Genomic DNA, 12,658 nt, shown 5'->3' with positions numbered 1-12,658 from the left:
CCCTGGGGCAGTGACACAGCCTGCAGCAGCCCGTACCCTTCTTGGAAGATGCCTCTGAGAAGCCGTAGCCAGGAATGGATGGACAGATGACTTCAAAAACATGCTCATCGCTCAGGCCATGGTTCTTGGGGTCAGTCAGGAACGGGATGATCTTATAAAACTCGTAGAAGGAGCCAGGCCAGCCATGCACCATCAGCAAGGGCTTTGGGGTCTGGCCGGAGGGCAGCTGGGGGGGCTTCACGTGGATGAAGTGGATGTCCAGGCCTAGGGAGACAGAGCACAGCACAGTCAGGGTCAGGAGGAGAGGGCCCTGAGGCTGTGGACGCCACAGTCCCAGCTCTCAGGGTAGCCAGTCAGGCTCTGCACTGCCACAGCAGGGTTGCCACCCTCGGCGCCCCCATGGTATTGACTACAGTCGCCACCGCTAGTGCTGGCTGAGTGCTTACACGGAGCTCCAGATACCCGGGTAGCTCGCTCGGCCTCACGGCCACCTGCAGCGTGCCCCTCTCACGTGAGAACGTGAGCTCTGTCTGTAAGGCCGAGGCCAGGCTGCTCACGCACGGCTGGATTCCCAGAGGCCAGAATAGGTCCTGGCTCATGGCAGCACTCAATGAATACTTCTTTAATAATTTACAAATTGCGGGGGGAAAAAGCCCTATATATCCAGCAGTAGAGAATGAAATAGATTATAGTTTAACAGTATACTGTAATATAACACAGTCATCTAAAATGACTTCCCTGGCGGTCAGGACTCCCCGGGCGGTCCAGTGCTTAGGACTCTGCACTTCCACTGCAGGGGGCACAAGTTCAATCCCTGGTCGGGGAACTAAGATTCCACATGCCGGGCGGTGCAGCCAAAAAGTAAATAAATAAAATAAAATGATAGTGTCGACGTGTATTGAATATGGAAATCAGTTCCGTATACACGGCTAAGTGGTAAAAGCACACTACCAAGCCATATCCATCGTATGACCAATTTTCATAAACAGTCACATGTATGCATATGTTTGCACCGTGTGCATAGGAATTTTAAAGTCTGAAGAGATAAACTACAAGAATATAAGAAGTAGTCCTCTCTGAGCAATAGAATTTCAAGTAAATTATTGTCTTTTTTGTGTTATAGGAACTACTAAATTTTTCTACAATGGACATATGCATAACTATTTTTTTTTTAAGTGGAGAAAATTTTTCTAAGGTAGAGTGCTGGGCACTGGAACACCATCCTGGCCAAGGACAGGTGAGTGGATTCCAGGCCCCACTAGAGTCCCTTTGATAGCAGCCCCTTCCCAGGCAAGTGGCCTGGATTGTGCCTGGGTGTCCAAGGCAAACACAGCCAGGGCTGCTGGCACACCTGGAACCCTCCACCATGAGGGCTGGCACCGATAGCAAGGTCTGTTGTTTATTCATTATACAAACAATACATGTTTTCTATAGAAAACAGGAAACAAAGGTAAATCAAAAGGGGGGAAAATCACATTGTAACCCCATGATCTGAAGAGAACATTGTGTTGTCTGTCCAACTTTTTACAACAAATTTTTTTGGGGAACAATTTTATATTTATAGAAAAATAGTGAAGCTAGTACAGGAAGTTCCCATATACCACTACTCAATTTCCCCTACTATTAATATCTCATGTTAGGATGGTACATTTGTTACAATGCATGAACCAGTACTGATACATTAATAACTAAAGTCCATACTTTAAGTACGCAGATTTCCTTATTTATTTTTAAGTTTTAATTTTTTTAATTTTATGGTGGTAAGAACATCTAACATGAGACCTACTGTCTTCACAAAGTTTTTTTGGTTTTTTTTGTTTGTTTGTTTTTTCGCAAAGTTTTAAGTGTATATATAGAACAGTATCATTATCTACAGGCGCAACGTCCTTCAGCGGATCCTTAGAACTTACTTATCTCCTGTAACTGAAACTTCGTACCCAGTAATTAGCAACTCTCCAGTTCGCCCACCTCCCAGCCCCTGGCAACCACCATTCTACTCTCTTTGACAATTTTAGATACCTCATATGAGTGGAATCAGGCAGTATTTGTCCTTCGGTGATTGGCTTAAAGCACTGAGCATAATGTTCTCAAAGTTCATCCATGTTGTCACATATTGCAGGATTTCCTTCTTTTTAAAGGCTGAATAATATTGGTACATACAAACAATGGAATATTACTCAGATTTCCTTAGTTTTTACCCAATGTCCTTTTTCTGTTCCAGGATCCCATCCAGGACACATTACATTTATCTGTCATGTCTCCTTAGGCTCCTCTTTGGCCATTCAGACAGTTAAGACTTTTTTAAAAAGAGAGAACATAACTTTCTTTTAACAAAAATAGAACCCTACATACATTCTATTTTGGAACCTCATTTTTTTCACTTAACAATATATCCTGGGTGTCCTTCTATGCTGCTAAATTTACTCCTAAAGTTTATTTTAGTAGGTAATTTTATCTCCTTTGGAACACAGAGCATGATGTGAGATTATTTTTGATTCGAATTCTATCAATCACATTATCATTTGAGTTTAAAGTTAGAAAAAACACACATATACATCCATTCTTGTGTATGCATGGGCTATCCCTGGAAGCATATGTTTTTGTTTAATAAATTTATTTATTTATTCATTCATTATTTATTTATTTATTTTTGGCTGCATTGGGTCTTCGTTGCTGCACACAGGCTTTCTCTAGTCACGGTGAGCGGGGGCTACTCTTCATTGCGGTGGCTTCTCTTGTTGCGGAGCATGGGCTCTAGGCGTGCGGGATTCAGTAGTTGTGGCACGTGGGCTCAGTAGTTGTGGCTCGCGGGCTCTAGAGCACAGGCTCGGTAGTTGTGGTGCACGGGCTTAGTTGCTCCGTGGCACGTGGGATCTTCCCTGACCAGGGCTTGAACCTGTGTCCCCTGCAGCGGCAGGCGGATGCTTAACCACTGCGCCACCAGGGAAACCCCCGGAAGCATGTGTTTAACGGAAGCAGACCCTGTCCCTGGGGAGGGACAAGAGGGAGACTTCCTTTTAGCTCTGTCTCCTTCTGTACTTTTTGAATTTTAAATACATAAATTTTTAAAATTAAAAAAAATGTTAAAATATGCCCTATGGGCCCCCCTTCCCTTTGGGGAGGAAACACTCTCTCGGTTGCCTTACGTGGTACCGGTAGGTTCTCTGTGCCCAAGCTGCTGGGTCAGAATCGAGAAGCCAAACTGGGCTCAGAGGGTAGCACTGGGCCTGGCCAGGGGGTGAGGGGAGGCGGTGGTCACAGCCTAGGGCCCGAGCTGAAACCGTGGCCACAGGTGAAGGAAGAACAGACAGGCTGGGAGGCTGGAGAGCTGGGTTCTGGCCCTGAACCTCCACTTCCCTGCGACTCGGGCGATTCCCCCCTCCCGTCTGGAGGTGATGGGCTGCATTCCCCGGAGGTCTCTGAAGCCCCTGAATGTCTCAGACTCTCTGAGAACAGAGACTGGTCTGTGGCAGGAGGCCCAGGACATGGGCTGGAGCCAGAAGCTCATCACAGAACAAGGAAGTGGCAGGAACAGGGAGGCCGAATAAGGAGGCTAGTGGAGATGAGGACAGAACATCGGGGAGGGGTCAGAGGTTGAGCCTTGAGCAGCCTGGAGCACAGGGGTCAGTGCAGAGACAGAAAGGACCCCAAAAAGGTTCAAAAGTGAGGGAGGAGGATAGCAGCAGAGAGAGTGACGAGGGAGCCTTCTTGGGCCAAGAAGGCTTTTCCTTGGGCTGGGGAGCCAGGAAAAGAGACACGTTGAAGGCGTGCTGGGCCCAGGGCTGGGAGGTGGCCAGCTCAGCACTGTGGCAGGAGGGGCGGGGGCAGATGGCACGTGAAGCCGGGTCCAGCAGGAGGACCCACACTGCAGGGCCCAGGGCCAAGGCCAAGCTGCAGGCCTAGGGAAGTGACTGAACTGCACACGGGTTCAGTCACAGTGGGCTGCTTCCGTGATAAACTCCACGCAAGAAACTACCCCCTTTGGAGCACTTGTACCCTGAGAAGGTTTTGTGCTATAAACACTTGATATCCTGTGATGTCGTGAGGAGCCCTGAGACGGTCCAGTGGGGTAAAGCTTTCTCAAGCTTGCAAGCCTCCAGGAAGGAAACAGCCCTTTAATGCCTCTTGCCTCTGGGTTTTGGAACATGCTGTTCCCTCCTCTGGACAACCTTCCCCATACACACCTGGCAAACTCCCATCCATCCTTTAAGATTCAGCCTGGATGCCTCCTCTTCCAGGAAGCCTTCCCTTACACTCCCAGGTGGCATGTGGGGCTCACAAAGTTCCCGGAGCCTCTTCCCTCATAGCACCCCTTACCACATGGTATAATCACCCCCGAGAGCCTGTAAGCTGGGAAGGCAGGGACCTTGTCTTCTCTGACTGTGTGTCACAAGCAGAATGCTTGGGCACAGGAGGTGCCCTGTCAATAGCTGCCGGATGGACACTGAAGAGCTGGGGTAACAGAAGGAGCTGAGTCAAACCCAAGGGAGCCAGGCCTCTGGCACCAGGGATCCAAAAGGCAACCCTCAGGGCTTCCCTGGTGGCGCAGTGGTTGAGAGTCCGCCTGCCGATGCAGGGGACACGGGTTCGTGCCCCGGTCCGGGAAGATCCCACATGCCGCGGAGCGGTTGGGCCCGGGAGCCATGGCCGCTGAGCCTGCGCGTCCGGAGCCTGTGCTCCACAACGGAGAGGCCACAACAGTGAGAGGCCCGCGTACCAAAAAAAACCCCACAAAAAACAAAAGGCAACCTTCGTAAATTACATAGAAGGACCTGTAGGTACTTTGGCTTAGATAAAATGGTTTAGATCCTCTTGTTAGGCTCATGACAGAAGGCATCAAAGTCCTCTAAAGTGCACAGCTACAACTGGTTTATATTTAGAAGTATTCTCCTACTTATTGAAGTTACAGATTTAAAAATTATCCTTCAACTTTCTGAAGTTACAAATTTCAAATTTAAAGCTCTTCATTAAGCATGTGAGTTCAACTTACAGATATTATTCTATATATTTCTTAATCTAGCAAATGTTGACAGGCATTCCCCAGGAACCTTTGATTAATGGGGCTGCATGTCTATACCTGCTTTATGACACTCCCTTAAACACTGTATAATTTCAATTTCCTTTATAAGAACTTTACTTGATTTGACTAACCAGTATATCTTCCACAAACTTTAAGTAACTCTCAGAATTTTAATAAATTAAATTTATAAATATGGTGAGGCTTAAATCTTCCAATATTGCACATAAACTCAGGAAGATTTTCATATAAAATCACAGGTCTAAATCCATGACTCAATTACCCACTTTAAATTAGTACTGAAAAGTCGTATCTGTTACTTACAAAGGCCAAATTCTCTTAAACATTACAAATATCTAAAATTCCAAACACGTGCAATTTCTTCAACATAAAAAATTATTGGTAGAGCGACCCACAGAATGGGAGAAAATATTTTCAAATCACATTATCTCATAGGGGATTAATATCCAGACTATATAGAGAACTCCTAAAACTCAACAACAACAACAAAAAACAAAGAACTCGATTCAAAAATGAACAAAGGACTTGAGTAGACATTTCTCCAAAGAAGAAAAACAAATGGCCAACAAGCACATGAAAACGTGCTCAACGTCATTAATCATTAGAGAAATGTAAATCAAACCCACAATGAGATACTACCACTTCACACCCGTTAGGATGGCTGTTGCAAAAACAAAAACAGAAAATAACAAGTATTGGCAAGAATATGGAGAAACTGGGAATCTTGTACACTTCAAAAAATATTTACTCATTTTATTATTTTTCATCCCCAAATACATATAAATGAAAACCTACTCTTCAAATGCAGGGAGGTCCTTGCCTATAATGTAGTATTTATTACATTTACATTACAAAACATTCTCATATGAAAATCAGTATGCAGCTCTTTCACACGCAGTTTTATACATACTCACACACAATATATGTAAGCAGTTAGGACTTTTCTACTCACATATTCCTCTGGTGGAAAATTAGGAAATGGGGCAATTCCCACACTTTTCAGCCTTGGGAAGGTAAATACAACCTCTCTGAACATTTTTTAAGAAGATGAATTTAAAATGGTGCAACTGCTAGGAAAAACAGTATTAAAGTTCCCCCCCAAAATCAGCATAGAATTACTATTTGACTCAGCAATTTCACTTCTGGGTATACACCCAAAGAACAGAAAGCAGAAACATAAACAGATATTTGTACACTCATAATCATAGCAATATTTTTCACAATAGCTAAAAGGCAGAAGCAACCCAAGTGAATGGATAAGCAAAATCTATACCATGGGGTATTATTCAGCCTTAGAAAGGAAATTCTGACACATGTTACAACATGGATGAACCTTGAGGACATTATGCTAAGTGCAATAAGCAAGTCAAAAGGACAAATACTGTATGATTTCATTCATATGAGATACTTAGATTCAGAATCATATTTAAATTCAGAGACAGAAAGCAGAATGGTGGTTTCCAGAGGCTAGGGAGAGGGAGGGAATGAGGAATTATTGCTTAATGAGTACAGAGTTTCAGTTTATTTATTTATTTATTATTTATTTATTTACTTTTGGCTGCGTTGGGCCATCATTGCTGTGCTCGGGCTTTCTCTAGTTGCGGCGAACGAGGGCTACTCTTCGTTGCGGTGCACAGGCTTCTCACTGCAGAGGCTTCTCTTGCTGCGGAGCACAGGCTCTAGGCACGCGGGCTTCAGTAGTTGTGGCACGCAGGCTCAGTAGTTGTGGCTCCCGGGCTCTAGAGCGCAGGCTCAGTAGTTGTGGCACCCGGGCTTAGTTGCTCCGCGGCATGTGGGATCTTCCCGGACCAGGGCTCGAACCCGAGTCCCCTGCACTGGCAGGCGGATTCTTAACCACTGTGCCACCAGGGAAGTCCCCAGAGTTTCAGTTTTGCAAAATAAAAAAAGTTCTGAAGATAGATGGCTGTGCTGGCTGGATAACAATATAAAAGTACTTACTCCACTGTGGCGTTACACATAACAATGTACACTTAATGGTTTAAATGGTCAACTTTATGTTATGTGTATTTTACTATAATTAAAAACAGATAAATTTGTAAAAATTAACAGCATGAGTTTGATTTTCTTAAGCATTTCTATATTTGATTCTAAATCTTTCTGGGGCTAAAAAAATGTTTTTCCACTTAGGAAACTATTATCTCATCCCAAATGATCTTAGGTTACTTTCCCAAGAACATTTTGAGAGATACCTTCCCTTCCAGATGAAGTTGGGTGACAACCTGTGATACTGTTGGGACGGGAGATCTAGAGCTGCAGAGACAGGACAGTTTTTATTCGGACCTTGACTGACAGGCTGAGCACCCTTGAACAGTCACAGCATCATGGACTCCAAAGCTTTAAGGAGGGGCTGACTGACCGAGGCCATGCCCAGATCTAAATCTTATCTCCATCCTCGCAGAGACTGTTCTATCACTGAAGTGGACTGTGCATTTCTTTGGTTTTTATTTTATTTATATGTTTTCCTGTTTAGCTCTAAAGACCATTGGATTTGTTGGGGTTCTGCATTATTTTTGCATCCTCGTGGCGTTATACCTTCCAAATACATCTCAGTGACCAATAATTGAATTCTGGGTCTCCGGGCTTTATCTAAGTCATGTCCAGTATCTAAGGAAGGTGGTTCTTTTTTTTTCTGCCGCACTGGGAGGCATGCGGGATCTTAGTTCCCTGACTACGGATGGAACCCATGCCCCTGCGGTGGAAGCGCAGAGTCTTAACCACTGGACCACCAGGGAAGTCCCTAAGTCACGTCCAGTACCTAAGAAGGCCGTTCCTGTGATATACATCCCCCTCCAGCTGGTGTTCTGGAAACATACCTTCAATCTTAGTCTTGAAGTGAGGATATCTGTTAAGACTCTCCACCTGCTTCCTCCAGTCAAATTCATTCCGCCAGTAGGAGATGACTTTCTTCAGATAGTTGGAGTTGAAACCGTAGTGGAAGCGGCTGTCCTCCAAAGGTGGGCTTAAACGGACCTTGTCAATCCTCTGGTGTAAATCCTGGAGCAAAATGCAGGACCCCAAGTAGAGAAGGTGAATGAGGCAGAGCACAAGAGAAAGTTTGTTTCCAGAAGACAGTTCCAAACCCTGCAGCCACAAGACCCCAATATTATATATTTTATAACATTATTATATTACATAAAATGTATAATATACATTTTATATTATTATATTTTATTTATATATTTATAATTTATATATTATATTATATATAATATATTTTATATTATTATATCCTAGATATTATATGTATTATATATTAATATAGTTAATATATATGATAATATATGGTATATAATATGTATTATATATTATAATTACATTAATATATATTATATATAATATGTATAGCAGAGGCAAAGCAAAGTTTCACCAGACAAGGTGAGGAGACTCCTGGTCTGCACACTTGTGCTCTGGGTTGTTAGGTTTATCCCAGAAGAAACCTCCTGGCTTCCCACAGCGGTGGCTGTTCCCCAAACATATGTTCTTCACTTTCGACTTCAGGTTGACTTCTCATCTTTCAGTTTTTAAATGTATGAACAATACAGATTTTTAATTTATCGAGGCTTATATACAGCAAGGGTTGGCAAACTTTTCTGTAAAGGGCCAGATCATAAATATCTTAGGCTTTCTGAGCTGCAGCTACTCCACTCTGCCCTTGTAGTGTGGAGACAGCCGTGGATGGTACACGGACAAATGGGCATGGCTGTGTTCCAAAAAAACTTTATTTATGGACACTGAAATTCGATGTCACGTAATTTCCACATGTCGCAAAGTATTATTCTTCTTTTGATTTTTTTCCAACCATTTAAAGATGTAAAAACTATTCTTAGCATGGGAGCTGTACAAAAGCAGGTGGCAGACTACATATAAAACAGATAATCAACAAGGATCTACTGTATAGCACAGGGAACTCTACTCAATATTCTGCAATAACCTATATGGGAAAAAAATCTGAAAAAAAAAAAAGGATATATGTCTATGTATAGCTGAATCACTTTGCTGTACACCTGAAACTAACACAACCTTGTAAATCAACTATACTCCGATATAAAATAAAAATTAAATTAAAAAAAAAAAAACAGGTGGGGATTCCCTGGTGGCACAGTGGTTGAGAATCTGCCTGCTAATGCAGGGGACACGGGTTCGAGCCCTGGTCTGGGAGGATCCCACATGCCAGGGAGCAACTGGGCCCGTGAGCCACAGCTACTGAGCCTGTGCATCTGGAGCCTGTGCTCCGCAACAAGAGAGGCCGCGATAGTAAGAGGCCCGTGCACCGCGATGAAGAGTGGCCCCCGCTTGCCACAACTAGAGAAAGCCCTCGCACAGAAACGAAGACCCAACACAGCCAAAAATAAATAAATAAATTAATTAATTAAAAAAAAAAAACAGGTGGCAGGATGGATTTGCTGACTCTGATACACAGCACTGAACGATACAGTATATCCTAACTCAGTTAGGATAAAAATGACAGACCCGGAGAGAAGGTACAAGTCTCACGGGCAGGCGTGCATCAAGCTGAAAGAGCAGCTCCAGCTGGGGAAGTTCAAGTTGGTCCACGGAGCCTCTCAAGTGTTACCCTTCCCAGAGTGTCCTCCCAAGCACTGCAGTAACCTCCACACAGATTTTAGGAATGTCAGACGCTGAGCCTAGGAACCCACTAAAGGAGGTATCGACAGGGCTCAGCCTCTGTCCTCAATAGCGACACCTCGTCAAGTGCTACCAAGGGAGCCTCAGTCTGGCTTCTCTTGGGTACAGCTGTCTCCGCTCTTTAATCCCATCCTCCTGAGCGCTCCCATGACTTTTTTCGGCACCTCTTACCGCATTTATCTCTATTAATCATTAACGTTTCTCTGTCCACATTTCTCAACTGCTGGACTAGGAGCTCTTTGAGGGAAGGCTCTCCCTCTTCTTCTAAGCACCCAGCACAGGGCCTGCACACAGTAGGTGCTCCCACACCCACAAAATGAAAAAAGGATGAGTAGGGACATCGCAGGTCCCACCCACCCTCCTGGCCCTGCTCAAGCCTCGCTCTCAGATCAGCCCACCCCACGATCATGTCCATCCATCCTGATTCCAGCCCCGTGCAGAGGACGGGCCTAGGCTTTGGAGTTAGACAGATCTGAGTTTAAACCCTCTGCTTATTAACTCGGTCGCCTTGGGTCAGTTGCTTTGCCTCTCTGAGCTTCACTTTCTGCATGACCGCAGGGACTGCACGTGACTACAAGGGGGCTGACACACAGTAGGTGCCTGGCCACGGCTGGCTCTGTGCCAGGTTCTCTGTGCAGCAGCATTTATGTCACCACGGCCTTGCTTTTCACTCATGATCTCCACCCAGGCCCTGAGCCGACAAGCTCACTCCCAGGGTTTCAGGTGGGGCACCAAGGAGGCAAAACCAGCTGCTTGCTGTGACCCTTGGGTCCGGCAGGCACCCACTTGCCGGCCTGGGTACTGCTGGGGCCTTGGGAAGGGGAAGGCGGAAACAGGGGAGGGAAGGAGCAGAAGGGATGGGTTGGCAGAGCGGGAGAGCCCAGTGGGAGAAGAGTAGGTGAAAAAACACCCCCCCGCCACCGCAGAGGAGCACTTCCCAAGACCCTCCCCATCCCAGCCCCAGCCTGAGGCGCAGCCCCAGAAGGGACCTCCCCGCCCTCCCCACTACTCCCTCCTCTGGAAAGAGGTGCCTTACATTGATCTCCTCATCTGACGTTTCCACCTTGAATGGGCGGATGCTCTCGTCCTCCCCAGCTGTGGGCCTCACCCCGGGCCCCCACCATCCATCTTCAAGTGGCAAAGTTTCCTCCTTGTCCTTGGAGACGAACCAGTAGATGACAAAGCCCAGCACTGAGGCGAGGAGTATTTCCAGCCACATGACTCCTGCAAGGGGGATAGAATCCACCTTGACCTCTGGCCGGAAACGCCAGATCCCCGACTTCTTTCCCACCCAACCCTCGACTTTAGGTACTTTTGACCTGAAAAAAATAATATTATAAGCATAGTATGGAAAAATTGGAAAACAACAGAAAAAGACACAAAAATCACCCATAATCCTACTGAGCTATGAAATTCATGAGTCAAATTTGGAAAAGATGAAGCTGTGTTGGCTTCCGCACAGCCCTGGGTGGTGGGCCTGCATTTCTGAGGTCTCATGGTTCTCTGAGGGGCCTCTGGCTCCAGACGCTTCAGAGAAGCTTCTCTCCACCCTCGTGACACCCTCCCCAACGGGAGGCGCAGGGACTTCTCTGAGTGGTGGGCTCAGGAGAGGAGATAGAGCCATGCTTGCCCCTTGCTGTCTCTCTCTGAGGGGGGGTCTGTCCTCAGGGTACCCATAGGGGTAAGAGGGGAGGTGTGAAGAGCTGGGAAGTTAAGTTCATTCGGGGTGGGGGAGTGTTCAGTGGCCCAAACGTGGCTACATATCTCAGTTGGTTGTCAACAGCTTTATTGAGATATAATTCATATACCATGTAATTCACTTGTTTAAGGTGTACAACCCGGTGGTTTTTAGTATATTCACAGATATGTGCAACCATGACCACAATTTTAGAACATTTTCACCACCACAAAGAGGAACGCTGTACCCTTCAGCTATCACCCTGCTTTGTCCCTCATACCACCCAAGGCCCCAAGCAACCACTAATCTACCTTCTGCCTCTACAGACTTGCCTATTACATTTCATATCAGCTCAGCTCTTTTAACCCTCATTAGTCTGATTCCCCTGCTTCTTTCTCAGAAGGGGAAGAAAGAACTTAGTTCCTGCAAACCAATACCAGGCTGACACTGGCCCAGCATTATTATCTAGCTCCTCATCTTGCACATTCCCAGGGGAAGTAACCCCCCGAAGGTTCACATTCAGAGAAATGTGCGTGAATACGGGCACCGTCCTCGGGCCTGAGCCAGCAGAGGGTCTGCTGGATGCAGGGCAGTCAGGACCCCACCGGAGGAGAAAGCATGGATCTCAGGTGAGGCCTCAGCAGACCCACTTCCCAGGCCCATCCGGACTCTCCCTTGGAAAACTGGGGCAGGAGGAGGACGCTGCTAGCAAACCCACCCTAGGGTGCCCTCTATCTGCCACAGGACTCTGCTGGGGGCTTGCTGAGGCTCTGAGGTTTGCTCCTGCCAAGAAAAGAAAACATGCACAGGCTTCTCCCGCCTCCCACAGAGAGACGCTCTGTCCCTCCCAGGAAATCCTACCCTTTGAGAACAGGGAGAAAAGCCAGCTGCTAGTCTCTGTGGTATTCGAAGGCAGGACTAGGCTTAGGGATTGTGGGGCACTGGGGAGCATGTGGGAAAAGCCAGAAGGCAGACAGCACAGCTGCCCCCAGCAGCAGGAGCAGATGGACACAGTTCACCCAGTGGGAGGGTCACGACACAATAGTCTGGAGCCGTGAAGGCAAGGCCTGTGTCTATCCTGGTCCCTGCCCTGACCCCAGTGCCCAGCACAATGCCTGCCCAGAAAGGCACTTCGCCAATATCTGTGAAATCAGCATACACGGTAGAAGCAAATAAGATAAATTTTGCAGGATGTTGTCAAGCACAGAGAGGCCAAGAGCACAGTTGTCACTTGCTGCTGGGATATAAATGCCCAACTTTCCCTTTTCTGCATAGAA

The 12,658-nt window shown here is 46.2% G+C and overlaps 1 protein-coding gene across 10 annotated transcripts in view; it reads right to left on the bottom strand.

Annotated features, from left to right (window-relative positions):
* EPHX1 (epoxide hydrolase 1) overlaps positions 1-12,658 on the bottom strand; it is a 60,505-nt gene that overhangs the window by 9,085 nt on the left and 38,762 nt on the right. For 7 of the 10 annotated variants that reach the window (XM_027122326.1, XM_027122325.1, XM_027122332.1 and 4 more), the window contains 3 exons: positions 10,740-10,927; positions 7,873-8,140; positions 37-264 (listed from right to left, as the gene is read on the bottom strand). In XM_027122326.1, the coding sequence (XP_026978127.1) occupies positions 37-264; positions 7,873-8,140; positions 10,740-10,927 (684 nt within the window). The remainder of the gene's footprint in view (positions 1-36; positions 265-7,872; positions 8,141-10,739; positions 10,928-12,658) is intronic. The other 3 variants (XM_027122333.1, XM_027122334.1, XM_027122335.1) reach the window with 1 other exon arrangement.

Source organism: Aethalodelphis obliquidens, unplaced genomic scaffold (genome assembly GCF_003676395.1).
Source record: "Aethalodelphis obliquidens isolate GAN/ISIS:26980383/991018 unplaced genomic scaffold, ASM367639v1 scaffold24, whole genome shotgun sequence".
In the NCBI taxonomy this organism is placed as follows: Eukaryota; Metazoa; Chordata; class Mammalia; order Artiodactyla; family Delphinidae; genus Aethalodelphis; species Aethalodelphis obliquidens.
Note: the sequence above shows the minus strand (reverse complement) of the source record. Positions and strands in the feature narration are given on the sequence as shown.